General features: G+C 48.4%; 1 protein-coding gene across 1 annotated transcript; it reads right to left on the bottom strand.

Annotated features, from left to right (window-relative positions):
• Positions 1-3,928: 3,928 nt before the first annotated feature.
• NUAK2 (NUAK family kinase 2) lies at positions 3,929-22,802 on the bottom strand. The gene is made up of 7 exons (XM_007953439.2): positions 22,572-22,802; positions 13,481-13,601; positions 9,726-9,877; positions 9,289-9,354; positions 7,302-7,421; positions 6,626-6,758; positions 3,929-4,992 (listed from the first exon to the last, which is right to left on the bottom strand). The coding sequence occupies exons 1-7, from the start codon at positions 22,800-22,802 to the stop codon at positions 3,929-3,931; spliced, it is 1,887 nt and encodes a 628-aa protein (XP_007951630.1).
• Between the last annotated feature and the right edge of the window lie 1,889 nt (positions 22,803-24,691).

The raw sequence follows: 24,691 nt of genomic DNA, 5'->3' as shown, positions 1-24,691 counted from the left end.
ATATATATATATATATATATATATATAGAGAGAGAGAGAGAGAGAGAGAGAGAGAGAGAGAGATTTATTCCAGGGAAATGGCATGGACCATGTGGTTGCAGGGGCTGGCAAAACCAAAATGGCAGCAGGCTATTGACTTATAGGGCTGAGTCCCAAAATCTGCATGTGAGATAGCAGGCTGCTTACTCATGCCCCAAGAACCAGAGGTTATAAGATGAAAAGTCAGATGTGGGATTGAGAGAAGGTGACCTTTGCCAGAACATCCATATATATTGGATGCAGGCCACACCCCCAAGGAAAGTCCCCTTTCAACTGATTGGCTGCTTCCATCTAGATCACAAAATAGAGAATGATTATATAATATCTGCCAAATCATTGAGAATCATGGCTTAGCTAAGTTGACACATAACCTTAACCATCACACCCAGCCACTGCCCAGTCAGCTCTGATGGGTAAGAGGCTGCAAAGCTGTGACCTCTCCCTCCCTCCCCATTCTCCTCTGGGTTTCCTATTAGGTACAGGCCCTCCCTAGAATGTGATCTCTTCTCCCTCTTTATCCCTTCCCTAACTTTTCCCTGCTCCTATCGCTCTCAAATTCCCTTCTCCTTTTTTGGATTTGTGATGGAGACCAGAGAGGAGCATTTCAAGCAGAAGGAATTATAGATTCCTGGTTCCTGGAAAACAGCCTCATATTTAATAAATGCTCAATAAACATTTGTAGTTCTATTCATTTGTTCTTCATCCAACTTCTCCAAATGTACTCTTTCCACTTGGACTAGGTATCCTATAGACTTAGTTTTGAACTCTGGTTTCTCCACTTACTAGCTAGGCAAGTTTATGTTTTTTAGCCTCATTTTTTTCTTCTGTAAAACAAGAAGAAACAGTACTGAACTAACAAGGCTATCATGAGTACAAGTGCCTGATACATAAACACTTAAATAAATAGTAGCCTCTATTATGTCCCAGAAAGCTCTGGTGGTGTAGTGCCTTAAGGCATTTGCCTGCTAACCAGAAGGCTGGTGATTCAAACCCACCAGCCACTCCTTGGAAGGCAGATTGGGCAATCTACTTCCCTAAAGATACTGCCTCAGAAACCCAAGGAGGGGTCGCTATGGATTGAATTGACTCCACAGCAGTGAGTTTGTTTTTTATCTCCCAAGTTGCAATTCCTCTTTCCCTCATCAAAACGTCCATGGAACATTATCTGGACTGGCAATTAGCAATTTCTTTATTGATCTTTACTTATTTATATGCTTGCTATCTTGTCTTCCAGTCTACAACCTCATTGAGGCTGAGATCTTATATGTTGCAAGGGATATAACAATCCCCTGTCAGTTCAAACCCACCAGCCACTCCTCAGAAGGAAGGTTGGGTAATTTACTTCTGTAGTGATACCGCCTCGGAAACCCAAGGAGGGATCACTATGAGTCGGGTCCAACTCAATGGTAGTGGGTTTGGTTTGAGTTTATAGTTTAGCACACGATAGAGCTTGATGCATGAGTTGAATGAATAAAAGAGCACAGTTTAACTTCACAGCTAAACTCTATGTGTCTTGAGGGTAAGACCCTTCTCTATATTTTCCCCAGTCCTGGTGGTGCAAATGGCTTGTGCTTAACTACTATCTGAAAGGTTGACACTTCGAACTGACCCAGTGGCTCCACGGTGATCTGCTTTCCTAAAGATTATAGCCAAGAAAGTCCTATGGAGCAGTTCTAGTCTGTAACATTAACATGGGGTCAATATTAGTTGGAATTGACTTGATGGCAGCAGGATTGCTTTTGGTTTGCTCAGGAGGAGCTTGGGTCTGGTAGCATAGTGCCTAAGGCACTTGACTGCTAACCAGAAGGCTGGCAGTTCAAACGCACCAGCCACTCCTCGGAAGGAAGGTTGGGCATTCCTACTTCCCTAGTGATACTGCCTCGGAAACCCAAGGAGGGGTCACTATGAGTCGGGGCTGACTCTACGGCAAACAACAACATACTCAGGAGGACCTCAGAGACATCAGACCTAAATATTCCAGCGTAGCCTGAGCAATTGTTTCTTTGCTCTGGCATTTTGATTCCAGACTAGCCTTGCCATCTCCACCCCTCCTCCAATTCAGTGACTTTCCAGGTGCAGGGAGGGAAGATCCAGATGTTCCACTGGCTTCGGGAGGGCAGGTGTGCAGTGGAGCGGGAGCTGGAGTTGGCGAGAACTCAGGAGGTTTTAGGGCCTGTGGACATCAGGAGCATGTAGGGGGTGGAAAAAAGAGGTTGCTTGAAGCTGGTCAGCTGCTTGCCTGCACTTTGTCCTTATCCACCCTTTCTTCCTCAGCCTTGGAGCCTAGAAGTTTCTCAATGGAGCTGGCTCGTGGGGAATGCTCTGCAGGGGGTTGAAGGGGATGGACGGAGTGGGGGCATTCCAAGCATTCTTACTTTCTTTGGAAGTCAGGCGGTAGGGGGTGAGGTGGTAGAAGCTGCCCAGCACTGGAGGAAAGGGGATTTCTTTGGAAGGAGAAACTAGAGGCTGTGGGGGGTGTCTTCAAGGTAGGGTAAAGGTGAAGTATGTTGGGGGGGGGGGGGGAAAGGGAGGAAGTGGGATTAGAGGGTAAAAGAGTAGGGGTGGGTCTGTATAATTTGCCAAACCCAGAGCTTCTTTAACATCAAAGAAGAGCAAATTGGGACCCCTGGCCCAGTCCTTTCCACCAGTGTAATAGGTCCTGGGCAGAACTGTTAAGGGAGATGTTAATGGGCAGCTCAGTGTTTTTTGGCTGGTTTGTTTTGATTAAACAGTTTCTCTATTTGCCCACTTCTGGCAGTCATCAACCCCCAAACAGAACAACAAACACGGTTTTCCAATTACCATTCTGTTTTTAATGGAGTGGTTCTTTCTGACCACGGGAGGGAAGAGGGACTATCCCACAGACAGAATCAGGGCCCAGAGTAAGGGGAGCCAGAGATTCCCACCCTAACATCAGTGAAGGAGGAAGGGGAGTAATCATTGCAAAAATATCTCTCTGTACATAAACCTTACATGTCATAGTGGATTTCCCCAGAACATTCACATTATTGAAAACAGCCAGAGTTCTTTTTTAAAAAAACACGGAGTTGAGCACATAAAAATAAATAAGGACATTCTAAGGTCCTGAAAGCCCAGAGAAACAGAAACATCCATTCTCAGTACCAGGAGCAGCTTGGCGGGGATGTGAGAGACTCTGAGGTCCAAGTTGGGTCCCAGAGGAGTCTGGGTCCCTTGAGATGAAGTTCATGCAGCAGTCTGAGCCTTTTCAAGTCTTTTGGATTCATAGCAGCGATCCCAGGAGGCCTGGGCCAGGTTGGGAGGATGAGAAAGTGAGGAGAACCTTTGAGGAAACAGAGGTTGTGTTCTCTTAGTCCTAGGAGAAATAGGATTCACTCCTGGAGACCATTCCCAGGATACTGGGAAAGCTCCAGGCATGCGAGGGGTTACTGTAGTTCAGTTCCAGTGGTTGGTAGAGAGAGGAGTGTGAGTGTGTGAGGACTTTCCACCCCACTGTGATGGGGATGAGGAAGGAAGCAGCTGTCCTGGGTGGAAGGCACCATGCACAAAAGTTACTCATTGCAATAGAGGAGACAGGCACTGATGGAGAGCTCTTTCCCCTGATCTCTATAGCCCCACCCTACAAGAAACAGGCAACCTGGACTCTACCAGGGGTCTTTCCATTCCCCTCTGCTTCTCTACTCTTCTTCCCTATATTCTTCTTGGTATGACAGTGTTGAAGACATTGAACCCTCAATGTACTTCACCTGCCCACTGCCCACATCCAGGCCTCCCTAGGGCTCCACTGCAAACCCTCTCAGCTTATTGGGCTGGGATGTTGGTCCTTGAGCAGGGGAGAAGGCATTCTCCCTGTGGGGTGCAGTCAGCTGCATCTCAGTGTCTGCATGGGTGAGGCCACACTCCCCCACCCTCAGCTGAGCTTGGAGCAGACCCCTCGTGCCTGTCGGTAGGTCTCTGTCACCTCCTGGCAGTCTGTCAGGGAAAAGCAGCTGTCCCCTAGGGGGTCCTGCCGCCAGTGCCTCAGGCGGCTTCCAGGGCCCTCTGAGGGGGGCTCCTCAAGTTCCATGAGGTTGTCCACAGACACACAGCCCCGCAGAGGGAGCTCTGGGAGCCGTTCAGGCAAGTCCAGCTGGTCAAAGGATTCAGAGGACAGGATGCTATCCTCACTCACAGCCCCTGAGGGGCGGCTGGGCCGGGCTGGAGGACGTGGGGAGGCTAGTTCATCCAAGGAGCCAAAGGCAGCAGGGGCTGTGAGCTTGGAGGCTGTGTGTGAGAACTTGCCATTGTTTTTGAGGATTCCTTTGCGATGGAAGAGTAGCTCTGAGGCATGGGGGGGCTTCTGCTCCACAGGGTCACCACTCACAAACACGTCCCCTGCATCCAAGAGCTCCCCGGACTCACTGGGTTCAGGTGAGGAATAGTAGCCAGACTCCCGCTGCCGAGACTTCTTGAGGATGCCCTTCCTGGGCAGTAGGGGAGCAGCCTGCCCAGGGTTGGCAGGGGCTGGGCTGAGCTTGCAGGGTTCTTCTTTTGTCCCCTCTGCCAGGCTTAAGTTCTTCTTCTTGAGAATGCCTTTTGGCAGCTTGAGGTCGTCCTTGCCAGAGTGAGGGGCAGTGTCATCAGCTGGGTCCCCCTGACGGGACTGGGCCATGTCATTCTCCTTGCGGGACTTCTTGAGTGAATGTTGGCGCTCCAGGCCTGGGGTAGTGCCCCCACTTCCAGGCACATGATGCTTGAAGAAGCTGCACACCTTGGCCCCGTTTTCCAGGAGGGGCCGGGAAGAGCGGCGAAGCCAGTCGGCCATTGAGGCCCGGGCAGAGTCATTGCTGGGGTGCCCACCCTCATGTGTGGCTTCCTGCTCCCTAATATGGGTATAGTAGCCCCAGTTGACCCACCAGTGACTGGCCACATCCTCCAGTGTGGCCCGGCGGGTGGGGTTCACCATTAAAAGCCAACGGATCAGGCCACAAGCATCTGGAAGACAGAGGACAGGGAGAGGCCTCAATTTGGTAGCCCTGAGAATAGGTACCCCACTGTCCCTATCTCACCAGCTCACCCTATTTGAGTTTACGCCATTGCTTACTCCTGCATCAGATATGTCCATTCCTACTTCAGTCTCTGTTATGGATTGAGCTGTGTCCCCCAAAGATAAGTGTTGTAAATCCTAACCCCTATATTTGTGGATGTAATCTCATTTGGAAACAGGGTTTTCTTTGTTATATTAATGAGGCCATAGCAATGCAGGGTGGGTTCTAAACCTAACCACTTTTGAAATATAAAAAGGAGAGATTAGACACAAAAGCAAGGAGGCTTTTCACAACCCATGCATGACTATGTATAGGGTTGGCAGACAATGTTTCTACAAGTGTATTTGTATGTTCTGTAAGAATTCCTAGGTATATAGTAGAGCTGAGAAGGGACAAGGTTGTAGTCACTTCTTGGCCACAGCCAGCTACCCAGAGGGAGTGAGTAGTTGATCTGTGGGCTTGGGACCATGGTCGCAGAGAACATCAAGCTCAATTGGCATAACGTACTACAGAAAAACATTGTTCCACATCCTATTTTTGCCAGTGACTGGGATCTTAAAAGCTTGCAAGTGGCCATCTAGATGCAATGATGGGTCTATCTTTGTCCAGAGCAAAGAAGAATGAAGAAAACCAAAGATGCATGGAAACAATTAGTCCAAGGGACTGGTATACCACACGACCCTCAACCTATATGACTATGAGACCAGAAGAACTAGATGATGCCTGGCTACCATTGTCAACCACTCGGAGGGGGATCTATGTAGGAGATCCTGGATGGAGTGGAAGAACAATGTAGAACAAAACTCAAAATCATTAAAAAAGAAAGAAAAGGACACGGTTTTCTGGTCTGATAGCACCTGGTGGAACCCCTGAGACTATGGCCCCTAGCTGCCCTTCAGGTCTAGAATTGAACCCTCTCTGGTGGCTTTCAGCCAAACAAAAGACAGGCATATGAACTGAACATTTACATTAAGTAGATACACTCCTTGGAGAGATCAATCATGGGAGAATAGAAGGACTGTGTATGCACAGGGAGACAGCTCAGGGGTCAGGAGTGTATGGGAGGGAAAGACACAGGGAAGAGGTAACTAGGGGGAGGAAGTGGGAAGAGAGCTGTTCCATTCTGGGAAATTGTAGTCAATGTCATGACATGAAGTATATGCGAACTGCTGTATGGAAAATGAATTTGCTTTGTAAACTTTCACCCAAACCTCAATAAAATAATAAAAAAAAAGATTTCTGAGGATGAACAGAAAAGCAATAGGAACTGAGACAACTGCAGCAAAGGGAGCTATGTTAGCCCTTAAGAAGCATTTCCCAAATATACTCAAGCACGCCCATAAGGGAAGGAAGAGATGTTCCATCCTTTTTTCTGAGGTCACATGTCTTGGAAGCAGGGGGATGACAAATGGATGTAGGTGGAGGGTGTCCTAATCTACAATGGATCTCAATGGGCTGTGGTCTTCTTTGCATTAGTGACTGTGAGCCCATGTTGAATTCCTGCATAAGGAATCAGCATCTCTACTCTGTTCAGAAAGATACCCAGGGCCTAAATGGGAACATCCACATCTCCCACTCACCGGAGGGTTTAGGTGGCTCCCGGTAGGCCCCGTTGCTGATCTGCTTCACCAGTGTCTTATGGTCGTTCCCATCAAAGGGCATGGTGCCATGCACCAGGATGTAGAGGAGAACACCCAGGGACCAGCTGTCCACCTGAACAAGAGAGAAGATCAGCAAGGATACCCACATGCTGTGCATAGGCTGGAGGGATACCAGCTTCACTGTAATATCAGAGGAAAAAAGAACCACACTGGGGAACTCAGAAGCAGTGTGTCTGGAAACAATGTCCTTGTAGCACCCGGGGGATAAGGGAGCGAGGCTGCAGTAGAAGAGACTGGGGTTCATAGGGAGAGATGCCATCACCTTTCCTTGAGGGGTGGGGAACAGCTATAAGCATAAGGGCAGGTCCTCCCTTCTGGGCCAGCATGGGGTGGTTGTGACAGATACCACCTCTAGATCATTCCAGGGAGGCCAGATTTGGTGCCCAGAAAGGTAATTGGAACTAGGAAGGTGAGGGAGGAAAAGAACTGGATGGGGAGTGAGGAGACTAAAGTTCTAGTTCTAGTTTTGCCACTTTTGGCTAGAGACCTGGGGAATTTTTTTGCTCTGAAAGAGGGAATAACTAGAAAACTAGCCATCTACCTCACAGGATCTCAAGTCATAGGTAATGACTAAGGGAGGCTGGTGGATACATACCTCTGGGCCCATGTAGGGCTTCCCATTGATGATCTCAGGTGAGGCATAGAGGGGGCTCCCACAGAATGTCTGCAGGAATTTGTCTTGGTGGTATTGATTGGAGAGGCCAAAGTCTGCAATCTGCAGGATTAGGTGAAACAGGGAGGGGTGACACCAAGGCCTGGGTTGTTCTGCTGTTTTTGGCTTACTCCTCTCCAGATCCTGGGAAAATCTAGGCCCCTACCAGATAGAAAGTGTGCTCATGACCTCTGCACCACACTGAATACAGCCAATAAAGCTCAGGCCTTGAAAGAGCCCTGAAGAGGTTGGGTCAATGAGGAACTTCAAGCAGAGGGATGTGGGGAATCCAGGGTCCTCACTGTTCTCCAGGCCTCTTGGCTCATGCTTTACCCCACTCCAGGGATGTTCTCCTCTGTTTGTGCACATCCTCCTGACCCAGCAGGCCCAGAGGCCCTGGGAAGCCACCCATTGCCTTGAGCTCTACCTACAAAGCCTGTACTGTTTCCAATGGCTCACTGCAGGCAGCCTGGCTTGTGAGCTCTGCTTCTCAGCCAGATTGTACACTTCCCTTGCCAAACTTCTTTTGCCCCAGCCCTCACAGCTTCTAGCACAGGTGTGACTCAATGGACCCTTACTGACTGAAAGGAGGGTCTACTGGATGAAGGGAGAGAGTCAACTTCTCAGCCAAGGCCGTGGCCCTCAGAAGCAAGCAAGCCTCATCAGTGATCATGCAAGCTCATGCAGCCCACACAAGGCTTGAGCTGCCCTTTCTAGCAAAAAGCTCATCTCTCTGCCCACCCTTGGGCAGGCCTTGGTGATAGGAACCAGGAATCAACCTGGTGTTGCTGAGAAGCAATGGCAGAGGACAAAAAAGATCAGGGTTGTGGTTACAGGCCAGGAGAAGAAATCATCTCTTAGGACTTTCTGAGCTACCTAACACTGATGATCTGAGTCCCAACAAGATCCCCTCCATCCTGGAGAGATCCTTTCCCTATTTATCTTCAGATAGAGGCTGAGGTCAATGCCCTGTTGCTCCTGACCTCTTCTCTTTCATCAGAGGGCTATGTGTACCCAGGTTGGGATGAGTTGTTTATACTACTCTGGCTCCTTCGTTTATTGTTTTATTGGTTCCCTTATCAAGCTGTTAGAAGGAGGCAGCCCATAATGAGAAGCCCATAACAAGGCAAGTAATTGGTATAGATGGGAAAGTTCATTCTGGTCCTAGTTATCTGGCTTTATTGGTGGGGCATCAAAGAAAGCCCCACCCATACTGGGAATCTACTGGTTGGTGGGAATGAAACTCAGGGCAAGGATACTTCAGGGCATGAGTCAGTGGCCACTGGAGAAGAGACTGCTGTCCTGAGTTCAGGAAAATTCTGAGAAGGCTCAGGAGGCAGAGCCAGAGTCCTTCTCAGAGGCCGGCAGGAGGAAGCCTCCCTTCTTGAGTTCCTGGCCAGTCCTTGCCATTCTCCCCTTCCAGCCTTGGGATCTGAGTGTGACCCATCAGCATAAACTTCTCCTAAACTAAATTTAACTATTTAGGCATAGGAATCCAGCAGCTGTGGGAAGCAGGAAGCTAGCGCCAGTACGCTAGGTCTGTGAGGACAGGTGCTAAAGGGCTAGCTATTGGCAGCAGATCAAAGTATGTATGCATGCAAGTGTGTGTGTGTTCATGCAGGTGGGGAGAACTCAGGCCAAAGCTCACACTAGATCTGTGATCCTGCAGCCAAGTGATGTCAAAAGCAAGAAGATCTTGGCCAAACTACTGTGCAAGTCATGCTTCAACTTGGGGCCTCAGTTTTCTATCCATAATATGAGGACTTGGAATGGATAATGACTGAGGTTCCCACCAGCACCAAAGTATAAGTCTGAGCAATGTTCAACTCCTTCTCAAACCTCCTAAGGGTTTAGAGACTCTTAGCTAGGGACTACATAGAAAGGCTGAGGTGGGGTGGAGAAGCTACTGGAAATAAGAAGTAGAACTCACCTTGATATTTCCATTGGCATCTAATAGGATGTTCTCCAGCTTGAGATCTCGGTGGACAATGCCATTCTGAAAGAGGGAGGGAGGAGAGTCAGTGGCAGGTCACGGGGTGGGGGGGAAGGGCCTAATCTGGAAAATGAGGTAAACACAAAGGAAAGGGAGTAAGTTTGAGACCAGGTAGGCTAAGAATGCCCATCTTCATTGGTGCATAGCCCAAAAAATCACAGGCCCATCTACTGGAATAAGAACATAAAATTAAAAACAAAACAAAACAAAACAAAAAACAGCATGTCCCTTTCTGAGGGTCTAGAATCTGGTCTTGCCTCTGTTCCTGCCTCCTTACGTAATCCTGGACAAGTCATTGAATCTCTCAGGTCCAAAGTAGCCCCAGAACCCCTGCACCCCAACCCTGGAGTAGGGCTGGGCAGGTGGGTGCTTACTTGGTGGCAGTAGGACACGGCAGAGACGATCTGTCGGAAAAAATGCCTGGCATCACTCTCGCTGAGCCGCTGCCGCTCACTGATGTAGTCGTACAGGTCGCCTCGGCTGGCATACTCCATGACAATCACAATCTTGCTGCTGCTCTCAAACACTGTGCAGAACCAGGTGGGAATGTCAGGCTCTCCCAGAGTGCACTGCTCCTCTCTGGCCCAAAATTAGACAGGACCTCCCTGCAGAGGGTCTGCTATGGGGGCAGGTGGATGGTCAGGAAGGGCAGGAGAAGGGCCTTTAAGGTTCTCAGCACCTTCCAGGAGCAATGAGGTAAGGCCAAGGGAACTGCTCCTCCCTCCCTGTCCTTGGAATTCCAGGCTTTTGAGGATTCTTAAAACTACCCTGCAAACTCACAGGAAAGCAGTGACATCACTGGATGGGAATGAAAGGTCAGGATCTCTGGTTCAGATTCCAGTGTTTCTTGCCTTATGACCTTGGGCCAATCTCTTCCACATAGCAGTAAGAATGCTGATTTGGAGTTTGAATCCTGATGACTTACTACTACATGACTTTGGGCTAGTTATTCAACATCTGTGCCTCAGTTTCCTCATTTGAAAAGTGAGATGATAATCGCACCTCCCAGGGCTGGGGTAAGAAATAGATAAAAAGTCAGGGATAGATCTAGGGCAGGCTGAGCTAGCTGGCATAGAATCTGGCACATAAACACACCCTCAATAAACGGTACCTCAATAAATGGTACCTACTGTTACATGGTAGCATAGTGCCTAAGGCACTTGACTGCTAACCAGAAGGCTGGCGGTTCAAACCCACCAGCCACTCCTCAGAAGGAAGATGGGGCAATCTCCTTCCATAGTGATACTGCCTCGGAAACCCAAGGAGGGGTCGCTGTGAGTCGGGTCCCACTCGACGGCACATAACAACAACAACAATAACAACAACAACAACTGTTACATGTTAGGAGTCCTGGTGGTACAATGATTATGTGCTGGGCTGCTAACCGAAAGGTTGGTGGTTCAAACCCACCAGGGGCTCTGTGCATGCCACCAAGGATTATAGCTTCAAAAACCATATGGAGCAGTTCTACTCTGTCCTATAGGGTTGCTAGGAGTCAGAATTGACTCGACAGCACACAACAACACTATTAAATATTATTATCAGTGTTCTTATATATAAATTTCAAAAATAATACCCGCCTTGAGGTTTATACCTTGGATAAGGTATAAAAAAATGGTTTGTCAAAAAGACAGGCATATGAGTTGAATATTTACTTCAAGTAGATATTCTCCTTGGAGAGAACAGTCATGGGACAAAGAAGGGCTGCTTATGCACAGGGAGATAGCTCAGGTTGCAGGAGTGCATGGAGGGATGGACACAGGGAAGAGGTAACTATGGGGAGGAAGTGGGTGGTGAGCTGTTGCATTGTGGTAAACTGCGGTCAATGTCATGAGACAAAGTATATGTGAACTGCTACATGGAAAGTGAATTTGCTCTGTAAATCTTCACCCAAATCACAATTAAAAAAAAAAAAAAAGAATAGAGAAGATTCCCCCCAAAAAAGTGGTTTGTAAACTATAAAGTGCATTGAAGAGCTGAGATAGTATAATCACTCTCATCACTGACTCCCCCAAAGTATCCAGGCCAGGGCCTGCACAGAGTGATCAATAAATATTTGGTAATTAACTGACAAAGGAGTCTTGGTGGCACAGTGGTTAAGTGTTTGGCTGCTGATCAAAAGGTCAGTGATTCAAACCCACTAGCTGCTCCATTGGAGAAAGATGTGGCAGTCTGCTTTGTAAAGATTACAGCTTTAGAATCCCTATGGGGCAGTTCTGGGGAGCTCTGGTGGCATAGTGCCTACGGCATCTGACTGTTAACCAAAAAGCTGGCAGTTTAAACCCACAAGCCACTCCTTGGAAGGAAGACTGGACAATCTACTTCTGTAGAGATACCACCTTGGAAACCCAAGGAGGGGTTGGTATGAGTCAGAACTTACTTAATGGCAGTAAGTTTGGTTTTTGGTTTGGATGGAGCAGTTCTACTCTGTCCTATAGGGTTGCTATGAGTTGAAATCCACTCAAAGGCAACAGGTTTGGTTTTCTGGTTTTAATTAATTGAATGCTTAAGGTTCCTGGCCTTCAGCCCACCCTAGCTGGCTGGTCTCCAGCCGCCTGGAAAGTCAGGGAGGGGCTGGTTCGCCAAACTGGCCCTTCAGCTGAGTGTGTGTCAGCACATGTATGTTCACGACATTATAACTGTGTCAAACGGGTCCTAGGAGTTTGGCCTGCTCAGCCAGCCCAGAGCTATTGCTGTCTAGCCTCTGAGAAGGAGATGCAGGAGGAGGCCTCACCCAAGAGAAGTCCCAGATCCCAGGCAACTGGACACATGGCCAGGACTGGGCTTTTCTCCAGGGATGCTGGTAGCCCAGCATTCTGTGTGGTATCTGGCTGGCTCTACCCTGTAGTTCTTGGTATCCCTGCAGTGGCAAATGCAACCTCTGTGCCATGAAAATGGGGGTCAAGAGCCAGCCAGTGTACATTCTGGAGTGGTTGGGTGAGAGGTCAGCTCCTGTCACCCCTTAATCCACACCCCCTGAAGCCTTGAAGCCTATAGAAAGATGGGGGAGCCCTGCCAGACATACAGTAAGAGAAGCCACATCCTGAGCTTCAAAGCTCAGTTCCTAGACCTAACTGAAGATACGGGTGTGGGGTGAATTCACACAAACATACACACACACACACACACACCCCTACACACTGCCCAATAACCACGCTCAGCCTGGTTTAAGCAATATTCAGTCATCTGCCCACTCTTCCCTGGGGGAAATACACACAGATACAATTAGCCTTCTCAGCAACTCGCCCAGGTTCACTGTGGGACAGGCTCAGGCCCCAAGGCTGTGTCAGTGGCTCTGCCCTTATAGTCTTCTAATGGGAAGAACTTGCGAGGGGAGACTTTCCTATTTCTTTCTACCAGAAATATGCAGAGAAGGGGCAAAACCATAGGCTCCCTTCCCATCCTCCTGCAGCTACTGCTAGCCCTTGTTTCTTGTTTCCAGTCTAACTGACATTAGGTAAAGGCTCCAAGCAGACAGGTGTGAGTGGGAGGGTGCTTCCCCTCGTTCCCTTTTCCCCTTCGCTGGCTCACTTTATTGTTTGGGTCACAGAGAAGAGGGCAGCTGGAACAGCAAGCCAACACTGATGTCAGAGCAAGAGGAGGCTGAGAGAGACAAGGAGAGGAGGTAAAAGCCAGCCCTGTGGCAGGAATGATTCAGAGTACAGGTCAGACTCAAAGAGGCCTGGCTCTTGGGATGCATGAGGAATAGCAGCCATACACTTGAGACAGGTGCATGTCTATGTATGTTTAAGCCTCTCCTGGGATTGCCAAGGATCTCATTGGGCTGTGGAGATGTATTCAAGTAGGGAAAACGTAACAATAACAAAAAAGTCTGAAATTCATGAGCACCTCCCATAAGCTGGGCACTTGGTGATGTAATCTAATTTGACCTTTGCAGCTACCCTGTGACACAGGTCAGATATCCCATTTTAAAATGAGGAACTGAGATCCAGAGTAAAATTAAGTTAGTTGCCCAAAGTCATACAGCTGAGTTTTAAAGTCAGTGTTTGTCCAACTCTAAAGCCTACTTTTTGTTTACTTCTTTGTGTCTGCTGTTCTGACTATCCCACACCTCCCATCAAAGACACAAAGACTTCCACCTCCAAGCTTCAAACTCCCACCTCTGTACCTTCATGGATGGCAATGATGTGGGGGTGGTTCAGTGAAGACATGATCTCAATCTCCCGCCGTATGTGCATCAGGTCTTGCTCATCTTTGATTCTGTCTTTGCGGATTGACTTGATAGCCACCTAGGAACAGAGAAGCCAGGAGGGTTAGGAGAGAGGCTTGGCAGGTAAAGGCAACCCTGAGGACACTCTGGGGGTTTGGACGCTGGTAGTCTATCTGCAGCTGTTACAAAGGCCACTGGGTATACCTAGAGAAGCCACTCCATGCTTCACTGAGATAGGTGGCAGAGAGGCTGGAGAGAAGGTTCTCCCCTGGGTCTGGGGCAGCACATGCAACAGGAAGATGGATGGACCAATGTCCTCCTTATGCAGAATCCACAGATGAATATTCTGTACCCATATGGCTGAGGCTTAATATGATTGACTAAGGGAGTTTGTCAGATGTTGTATCTACTACACCATGAACACAAAGATTGGGCATCTTCTGCCTACCATTGGACCTTTGTACCTGGCACACAGTAAGTACTGAATAACCAATCATTAGTTAAATTAGTAAATGCATGCTACTCACAGTTGCTCCAGGAGGTAGACACTGAAAGTATCAATATCCTCATTTACAGATGAGGAAAATGGGACCCAATCTATTGCCATGAAGTTGATCCTGACTCACAGTAGTCCTATAGGACAGGATAGAACTTCCTCATAAGATTTCTAAGGCTATAAATCTTTATGGAAATAGATTGCCTCATCTTTCTCCTGTAGAGCAGTGAATGGGTTCAAACTGCTGACCTTTTGGTTAGGAGCAGAGCACTTAACCACAGGGCTCCTTTTGAAACTGGCACCCAGAGAGGTTAAATGACCCATTCAAGATCATACTGTTCATAATAGGCAGGCAGAATTTGGAGTCAAATTATTTGCCATCTGATTCCAGATCTGGAACTTTTCCCACCAAACACCTTAACTTGCTACAAATAACCAGTCTCTTCAGTCTAGGTAAGGAATGTCCCTTTCCCAATAACCAACACACAACCAGCCAGTTAGACAGAAGCCTACGGGGCCTTGTAATCTTGTAATCTCAGGTGTAAAGGTGAAAAGCACCATATAAGGATTAAATCTTCTAGCTGGTACATGTCGTGTGGGCTCAGGAAGGGTGGGGTGAAGCAAGAGGAAATGGAGAAGGAAGTGCCAAAATGCAGTTCAAGCAACCAATTTATAACTAAGGGGTGGCAGTCTCTTTCTCTATTCCATCTCACTGGAGAATAGACCAGCAATGTTGGAGCTAGGAGGGTGAGGGGAAGGCACGGGGAAGAGGATAATAACAGCAAGCAGGGCCAGCAGTTCATCCTGGGAGTCAGGAGACCTGGGCTCTGGTAGGCCCCACCTCTGTCTGTGTGCACAGGTCCCACCCCTTCTCAGAGCCTCAGTTTTCTTTTCTGTGAAATAAATAGGTTAGACCAAGATGTCCAAGATGCTTTCCTGTGAGCCATACACACGCCACAGGGCCTCAGAGCCTGTAACGTTGGCGTCAGGTGCTGAGTTGGGTAGTTGGGCAGGAGGGGTTGTCACTGGGCCAGTCAGTTCCTGGCAAGTCCTGACCAAGGACAAGAATGGTAAACACAAGACTTCTTCATGGGAGACAGGCAAGTTATAAGAAATCAGAAAACACAGACTGAGGTAAACAGCTCCTCATTCTATTTCCCAGGAGAGTTTGCCTCCCCTCGGGAGGGATTCAAAGGGAGACAGAAAAAAGGAAACCACTGCTCAAGGGGAGGGGCCTCTAATCCACCCTTTCACAGGGCTCTGGAGCCAGACAATGGCTTCCGGCTCAAGAGGACAGTAGGCCCTGGCGGCCTGTGTTCGCCCATCAGACAAGAATGCGGAACAGCCCAACAGCTATAATCCTGTAAGAGGAGCTGTTCACAATGCCCGTGGCCCGGTCACCCCGGCAACGGGCCAGGGATGGTGTGCCCTCTGTCCTGCCCCTCCCCTGAAGCTGCGTCTGTGAAAGAGGGGAGGCCCAGCTTGAGGGCCCTCTCAGAGCAGGGCAAGGAGGACAATGGCAGGCAGGAGGGACGGTCACTATACGGTGCCTCCTCCCAGGACGCAGGAGAGGCCCATGCTGCAGCTGCAGGGGATGGGGCTGCACCTCCTCCTCTCTCTTCACATCCCACTCCTTCTGCTTCAGACCATCCATCTCTCCCTAGTAAGCTTAGCAGAAAATTCCCTAGGCTTGAGATTGGGTTGGGTCTGGTGGCTTGAGTTCTTACCCAATATAAGGCACCTGTCTCTTTTAAATTCAACCTGCTGTATCATTACCACATAGCTCTCTCTCCACAGCTTGCCTCCACCATTCTCACACATACCCCACTCTTCCTGAAGAGGAGATTTTAAGGACTAGGCTTTTTCTTCCTAAAATTCTGTTCTTAAAATCAGATGGCAATGGATAAAATGTTGTTCTTCAGAGACAAATGGCCATAAAAATTTTATTAAAAGAATAAAATACGTAAGCACAAATAACATAGTTAGGCAATTAAAATAGATTAAAAAATTGAAAGCTTAAGATACACTCATATGCAAAATCTAGGCACATGTTGGATGTACAACCATGTTCACAGAAACACATACAATAGTTAGAAAAAACATCACAAGTCTATGGGGCAGGGCTCTAAAGAAGAAATGGCCTAAAAGAAATGGGGTTATTAGAAATTAAAGGGGTTTTAGGAGTGACTAAGGAGCTCCGGTAGCATAGTGGCTAAGACACTTGCCTGCTAACCAGACAGCTGGCGGTTCAAACCCACCAGCCACTCCCCGGAAGGAAGGTTGGGCAATCCTACTTCCGTAGTGATACTGCCTCGGAAACCCAAGGAGGGGTCGCTATGAGTCGGGGCCGACTCGACGGCACATAACAACAACAACAACAACAACGAGCTCCGGTGGTATAGTGGTTAAGGCATTTGGCTGCCAAACAAAAAGTCAGTGGTTTGAACCCATCGACTGCTCTGTGGAAGAAAGATGGGGCAGTCTGCTTCTGTAAAGATTTATAGCCTTGGAAATACAATGGGGGTTGCTATAAATCAGAATCAACTTGATGGCAGTGAGTTTGGTTTTGGTTTGGTAGGGGTGAGTAAGAGTCATAGAGAATGTACAAATTAAACACTGAGGTCCATTTCTTTCAACCTTGGAAGCCAGTAATTCTAAATCAGAATTGTTCATCTTTAATGGACAGTTCCATCTTTCTACCAACTCTTACTCTGGCCTCAGGGAGCTGACTCAAGGACCCTGCAGTTATCCACATTAGGTCCTAGGATACCACAGCTTGGCTAACATTCCACAGGATGGAAACAAGTTATGTCATCAGGCCTCCACGAGTTTCCAAGCAGGTGATAGACAAGAAAAATGGTGTGTCACTCCCCAGGTGGGGCTGGGCCACTGCACCCCAGCCCATCCCAGCCTCACAGGCTATTTGCCAGTCAGCCTGTAAATTAGGCACCAGTTCAGGCCTGTACCAGCTCAGGCCTACACAGAGTTCAGCACACAGAAAGTTTCAATGATTGTCTGCTAGTGAATATAAATCACAAACAAGTATTTATTGGTTAAATCATTGGGCTGATCCCTTACTGATGAGACCAGTGCCCAGATACAATTTCCTCCCTTTCTTCCCAGGCATACATGGAGGGAGTGTCAACTTCAGTTACAAGGACCAATTTTAAGGGACCTTTATTCTCATCTGCAAGATATTTGGGCAACCATTCTCTAGAATGAAAACAAACTTACTAGATCCAAGGAAGAGGGCAGAAATTGTTAGATGGATTGCCCAGAGGCTGGAAGGCTACACATCTCAACATAGTCCTAGTATAATTATTGATAGTACCTCTTTTTCACTGTCCAAAGTATCCAATGTAGACAATAGTCTATGGCCCCCTGCTCAGAGGGAGAAGGAAACTTAACCACAGTGATGATAACTAAACTAAACAGATATCCAATCAGCAGAGTAGGTGTCAAGAGTCCAGGTTTCTACTCTTTATTTGCCCTGATAGGGAAATAAGCTAGGAGCTTTACAATATAGGTCAAGTCACTCAAATTATTTGGTTAACTGGTCTGGCTAGTTTTAGTTTCCTCACCTGAAAAATAAAAGATCATTCATTCTCCAAACATATGCTAAACACCTACTACACGCCTGATGCTGTGTTATGTGTTGAGGATTCAGACAAAAGTGAGACAGCCCCTGCTCCAGGGCCCTCAATTCTATAAGAGAACTGGAAGTTACAACAACTCTGGTCTCGTGTGATGAAGGTGACAGAGATAGGTCCCTGTTCCTTGAGGGGCTCCAGGAGCACTGGAGGGAGCTTTCTTTGGCTGGGAGAGCAGGGAAAACCACCCTTAGGAGAAAGGCAACAAGGACACTACAGGCAGAGAGAAAGATCTGAGCGAAGGCCAGAAGGAAAGGAGCCCTTCACGATGTTATGCATCTTTAAGCTCCCTTCTAAACTCTAGCATTCTACATGCTAAGCTTCTCCTGAAATGGGCCAAGATACCAGGGGGGGTACTTTGCCAAGGACTGTGTGATAAGAAGTTTGTTTAGAGGCCCTATACTATGACCATGCTCACCTGCCTGACCAAAATTCCTACCAATATCATCCAGTGATTTTCTTGCCCCTGTGGCTATGCAAAGGAGCTCTGGTGGTGCAGTGGTTAAAGCATTTGGCTGCAAACCAGAAGGCCAATGGTTTGAACCTACCATCCACTCTGTGGAAGAGGGGGCAGTCTGCTTCCGTAAAGATTTACAGCCTTGGGAACCCAATGGGGGTCACTCACTGACTCAATGGCAGTGAGTTTGGTTTTGTTTTTATGGTGACTCTGCACATTGGAAAGACAACAGGGCTAATTCCCTAACCCATTTTGTGAACGGCAAACACTGGAGTCCAGAAAGATCTTCCAAGATCCCTCAACATATCAGAGGCAAAGTCAGGATCCAAGATGGAGGGGTGCTGTTGCCATCTTGAGAAGGCAGTTGAGAAGTTGCCATCTCAGAAAACAAAAGTTCCTTGGAGATGTTCTGCCCTACCTCCAGCTCCATTCCTCCCATCCTGGAGAAGGGAATGCCCCACATCTTGCCTTGGGCCAGACTGGGCAGCACCACCAACCACCCCTTCCCACTTATAGACATACAAACACACCCTATCCTTTGCCAACACCCCAGAAGAGGTAGGTGCTGGGGCTCATTTGGTAAACATTGCCTCCCTCCCAGGAACTCAAATCAGGAATGATATGGATTCTAGAAAGGATGATAGAAAGGTCCTAGAAAAAGATCCAGAGGTGTGGGTGCCAGGTACCAGAGTAAGGGTGCAAGCTGGGCATCTCTGGTCACTGCTATCGCCTAGAGGTGGGGCCAAGATCCTGGACTCATCTCTGGCTTTTCACAGGGCAGTTGCCATCTGGAAGGCGAGGGGAGGATGACCCATTTAGATAACGGAGAAGTTGGCCTGGCTGGGCTGGGCAGAGTGGGGACGGGCCTGGGGTGGGGGGCGGCGGTGTTGGTGGTATTTCAGCTACCCAACCAAACCTGCTGAGAGCCAGGCAGGAAGCAGAAATGGGCTTGAAGGGGAGCCTAAGCTGCCTTCCCAAAGCCCCATACCATGTCTGCCTCCTTGCCACCCTCTAGCCCACTCTGTCAGGTTGCCAGGCAAGAAGCTTCCCTGCCCAGCCCTCTTGTGTGGTTTGGCTGGAGCCCAAGGACAAGAATCGCTTGCAGCCGGAGCCTCTCTCTGTTGCTGCTGAGCAGGCAGGTGCAGGAGGTGCTGGGAGGAAAGTGTCTGAGAAAGAGGCCTTGGGCCACTGGTCATGCGGGAACCCTTCTCTAGAACTGAGGCCAAAAGGGAGATAAGGACTTTGAACAAAGCAAAAATCAAAGTGGTTTGGCTTAAGGAAGTTGAGCACAATTAATTTTCTTGCTCAGGGCAAGGCAGACCCAAGATGGGGCAGGGGATGAGGGGTGGGGAGGTCTCCCCAGGAGAGTGACGGGAGGTTATGATGAAAGCCAGCCTTGCTGGGATAATAATACCATGTGTGATAGATACTGTGTGAAGCACTTTACATATATTATTTTATATAATCCTACAAGAAACCTATAAAGTAGGAATTATTATTATGCCCATTTTATAGATGAGGAAGTTGAGATACAGGGAGGTCATACAGCAATAGACCCAGAATTAGAACTCTTACAATCTGACCCTACACTAAGCAACCTTCCAGATAGGAAAGTAGTATAGTTCACCCACCCCAGATCCCTCAACATACTCAGTATGTGGGGTGGGGTTTGGTTCCCAGTGACTTCTCCCACATTAAGCACTGCCTTGAGCACTGGGAAAGGCAGCCTGAGTGCTGGAATGACAAAGCACATGACAAAGCACACTGAGGCAAGCCCGGGCTCATCTCAAGGCCAACTCCCAGTCCAAGCCTCTCAGTACATGGTCATCCAAGGGACTGGGGCTGTCCAAGGCATGTTCTAGACATGGCACTAATCAGGATGAGTTACATCTCTTCTCTGGGTCTCAGTTACCCCTTCTGCCAATGAAAGGATTGGACCATCTCAGTCATGTTCAAACATCTTGAAATCCATGCAGCAATCTAATATACGAGACAGAAGCATCCCCACCCCAGAGCACTGGCCACGTGGCCTCCCTTCATGCCTCCCATGATACCCTCTTGGAAGGTGAGAATTCCACCTAGATCATCCCAAAGGCTTGGGGGACTTCACCATTCCAGGGGGACTTTACCATTCCAGGGCCCCTAGCATGTTTTTCCTCTTTGGGGAAAGGGAGGTCAGAGACGCTGGCCACAGCCACAGGAGGAAATGTCATTTGGACGCCAGGAATGTACTCAGGAGACTAGAAGATCCAGAGCAAATATTTGTTTTTCCTTTGATGCCCTCCTGGAGCAGCCATTAGTCCCACCCACCTGCCTGACCTGCCCTCCAAACTATCCCATCTGGCCCCTAACAATCCCATGTAGGCAGGTTGGGAATGGGAAGTGAGCTAGGAAAATGGAGAGAAAACTGGGGTGGGAGTCACCCAGCAGGCTTTCTTCTGAATCTGACTTCCACCAACAGTCTCAGATCATTTTGGGGAAAATTCTTGGGCAGTAAACCCACCCTATACTCCTGAAGTATCCTGAGATACCAGTTCTCTCTTTCCAAGGAGGGTCTGCAGGTAGGATGGGGGTGGGGTAAAAGGACTATTCTCCAGCATTGAGAAACCATTAGCACAGCAGGACAGCTGCTGCCCAAGAAGGGGCGAGGCTCTGAGCCAGTTCCCACCAGGTGGTGGACTGATTGATCAGGAAGGTTTAGAGCAGGTCCCACTAACTGATCTTGGCTCCTTTATGCCAGAGACATTAGCCCAGGGAGTACCTTCTGGATTCTAATTCTCTCTTTTCTGATGTAATAAGAGCTGGAATCCCTGCCTGGAGCCACTGAGGTTTGAAAACTGAAAGCTGGTTTATCTTACTCCAGGATCAAATGAGATCTCTCTCTTTAACCACACCTCCCACACATACCCCATACACAGGCTCATGCAGGCCAAAGCCTAATGGGGTCTCAGTTTGTGGGCCACTCCAGTCCCCATGACCCAGTCTTCTCCCCAACAAGAGGAAAGAGGCATGAGGCACGAGCAGCTATTTTCCTACTAAGCCCCTGACAAAGCCTGGGCCCAGCAGTCTCAAGCCTGGAGCCTCATCGGGTCCTTGCACTTTATAGAAAGAGAAAAGGAAAGCCAGGAAGTACATGATTGCCCAATAGCTGTAACCTGGCAGCGGGCAACTGGGGACTGTGCCAAGCACTAGCAGGAAAAACATACTTGGTCCTATTGAGGGGACCATAATCCACTCCCTCTCTCCAGAATCCACTCTCCTTCACCAATGAAATAACTTCTTGAATTTCAAACCAGATACTGGCTGCAAAAGCAAACACAATCTGGGGAGGTGGCCGCTGCCATAGCCAATAGGGCAAACCACACCCCCCCCCCAACAGCACCCAACTGGGTTTGGCAAATGATAACCTCTAGTTTACCTTCCCAAAAAGATTTGTTAAAATGCAGATTTTATAGCCCTATCATAGAACTTCAGAATAAAATCCTCTGAGTGTGGGACCAGAGTACATATTTTAAACAAGCACCCCTAGGTGATTGCTATACACTTTACACTCAAGTCTGAGAACCACTGTTGACTAACCTTTCAGAGTTAGCCTTTACAGATTCAGATTTAGTGCTCAGGTTTTGTGCATCAGAACACTTTGATGTGTTCAATTCTCATAGCTGCTTGTGAGGGAGGTAGTATTTTCCCCATTTTTGTAGAAAGGGAAATTGAAAAATAAATGGTGATGAAGTGAATTGCCCAAGGCCACACGTTCCATATACTATATATACTATCTCACATACACACACCACACCAAATTAACAGGACAAGTTTTGGAAAGGGCCTCACACCCAAAAATATCTTGGGCCACAGTAGACCTTGCACCAGAAGTTGGTTTCACATTTAACAGAATCAAAAACTTATCACAATGAAACTTCCACTCAATTTTACAGCTGGAAAGGACACACTCTAACCCCAACACTGTGCAGATCTCTATAGCATGCTATTAGAACCAAGTTGGATACTTCATTCATTCATTCAACCCCACACATATTTATTAAACCCCTACATGCAGTCCACTTCCTTCCACTTTACTGGATAGTCTGTTTCAAGCAAATTTTAACTGAAGTCGCATTTTCTCTAGGGAGCCTTCTCCGTCCCAAGCCAGGGTACCATCCCTCTTTCATACCCTGCGCCAAGCATCTCCTTCACTGATCTGGCCATCATCACACACTGCCTGGTGCTGTTGGTTTCTCAGGTCCAAAACTATTGTCCTCCTAGGTTCCACACATCTGCAGTGGACCGACTTCCACCCCACTCCCGGCCTCCTGCTCAGTGTGTCAAAAGACTGAATGCTGGCAACTCCACTGAGCAATGCACGAGCCTCCAACCCTTCCTTTTTTATTCCTCGCGTGCGGCAGTGTCTCCTGCCCGTCGGGCGCCAAGAGAGGGAATCGCACTCACCAAGCGCCCGGAGCTCTCTCGTGCCTTCTTCACCTTCCCGTAGGTGCCCTTTCCCAGGGTCTCCAGAAACTCGTAGCGATGCCGCAGGTTGTGTTTGTGGTGGTGTCGCTTCACCGCCTGCTTCTTCATCAGCGGCTTGGGCGACTTGATGAGTCCGTCGGCCAGAGGCCGGGAGAGCTCTGCGGCCGAGGGAGCCGGGCCGGGGCGCCGGGGAAAAGCCAAGGACTCCATAGCGGGCAGAAGGTCAGCGAGGGTGAAGGGGTAATCGGCTGAGCGGGGAAAGCTAGAACCCTGTACATGTATCTCTTGTCCCGGCGGGGAAGCCACAGTCGCACTAGAGCTCGCTGGAAAGCGCAGCATTCCAAGTTCTTATCAAGGCTCAGAGCCTTAGGCCCTGGCCACGCCTCCGGGCTCCCATTGGCTGCTCGCCCGCTGAGCGTGACCAGGGCCTCCCGCATTGGCTCATGCCAGTCTTCGGCCCCCTCTCCCCTCCGCCTGGCTAGAAAAGGTGTCAATGGAGACCCGCCCACAGGGGTCCGCGGGTTTCTTTGAGTGACAAGAATGGGGAACAGAGGACCCTAGGGCAGGCTGCTTGGTAGGTTGGTACTGCTGAGGTCCAGAACCTTACTTTAGGGCCCTTAGAATTGCTCTGAGGAGCCTGGTTTTACAGTGGTTAAAGCGCTCTGCTGCCAAACGAAAAGTTGGCGGTTTGAATCTACCAGTTGCTCCATGTGGGGTCGGGGGTGGTGGGGGAAGATGAGGCAGTCTGCTTCCGAGAAGATTACAGCCTTGGAAACCCTATAAGGCAGTTCTACTCTGACCTATAGTTTCGCTGTGAGTCTGAATCGACTCCATGGCAATGGGTTTAGTTTGGTTTTTATTGTCGTTCCGTTGTATTTTCAGCAACAGGCAATCTGACTGCTCTAGAGGCCACCACAATATTTCTCTATCCTGAGTAATTTGCTTTGCCTAAGCCAAAAAAATCTATAAAGTCATTCGACCATTTCTTCAAGCCCATAAAGCAGAAATGAGTCCGGTGGGGGTTGCGGGCAGACTCCAACTAAGTGAGAAAGTTGGCAGAGAGCTGTTGTAGCGTTCTGGGTTCACATGTCTTCAGTTAGATGAACCTTACTTGGATCCTAGAAGTAGGATTAGGGAAGTTCATACCTCTTCATCAAAGTAGATCAGAGGGCTTCTAAAGTTGAGTGGGTCCCTCAAGATGTGGTAGAATTTATGAAGTGTTGGAAGTGGAGAGAGCCAAATGAGAAACATTCAAAACACTCATTAATTAAAGAAGTATAATATTACACTCCCACTATTTAACCAAGGAGTTCTGGTGGCATAGTGAGTAAGGCATTTGTCTGCTAACCAGAAGGCTGGCAGTTCAAATCCACCAGCTGCTCCCTGGGAAGAAGATGAGATGTACTTCCATAAAGATTTACAACCTTGGAAACACAACAGGGGTCGTTATGAGTCAGAATCCACTCAATGGCAGTGGGTTTACTATTTAACCCGCATTTTTTTTTTTGTGTGTGCTCCTTAAATCTAAAATAAATAGCTGGCCTATGGTTTTCTTCTGTGTGATTTTGGAGCCACAAGGCCTATTGTGAAGTCATCCACTTTAGCTTGGTTTTTGAAGCCTGGAGCAATAGGTCCAGAATCTCCATTCTGAGTGCTCATCAAGGAGTAAAATGAGAGCCTTCACAGGCTTCCCTCTACCCTTTAAATGTGGGTAAGATGGGTGAAAGGAACATTTCCCCTTTAGTCCTTATAATAACCTAAACCTTTGAGGTGGCTATTATTCTGACCAAGTTCCCACAAATGGCAAGAAAATGGCAGAGCTGGGATTCAGATTCTGGTCTATGGGGAGAAGAGTGAAGGACTACAACTCCTCTTGCAAGCGACTTAGTGCACTGACTGGATCCCAGCTGTGCTGAGGGATCTCCCCCAGCGCCATCCCCAGGAGGATGATGCCTCCAGCCGTGGAGCAAGCTCCATCAGAGCTTGCTGAGGATCAATAAGGACTAGCTCCTCAGTGGCTGAATTCTGCATTCAGTGTCTGCCCACTTTCCAACCATCTTCTCTAGTGTAAGTTAGAAATGGAGAATGGCTTGGCCCTT

This window comes from Orycteropus afer, unplaced genomic scaffold (assembly GCF_000298275.1).
Source record: "Orycteropus afer afer isolate SDZICR_OR568_19922 unplaced genomic scaffold, OryAfe1.0 scaffold00013, whole genome shotgun sequence".
Lineage (NCBI taxonomy): Eukaryota > Metazoa > Chordata > Mammalia > Tubulidentata > Orycteropodidae > Orycteropus > Orycteropus afer.
Note: the sequence above shows the minus strand (reverse complement) of the source record. Positions and strands in the feature narration are given on the sequence as shown.

Bases quoted from the DNA above. Each gene is read 5' to 3' on its own strand.
- NUAK2 (XM_007953439.2), bottom strand. From the start codon at position 22,802: ATGGAGTCCTTGGCTTTTCCCCGGCGCCCCGGCCCGGCTCCCTCGGCC. The intron at 9,878-13,480 runs GTACAGAGGTGG...GGTTCTGCACAG, and splicing joins CATCATTGCCATCCATGAAG to TGTTTGAGAGCAGCAGCAAG. The intron at 6,759-7,301 runs GTATGTATCCAC...TCTCTTGTTCAG, and splicing joins AGCCCTACATGGGCCCAGAG to GTGGACAGCTGGTCCCTGGG.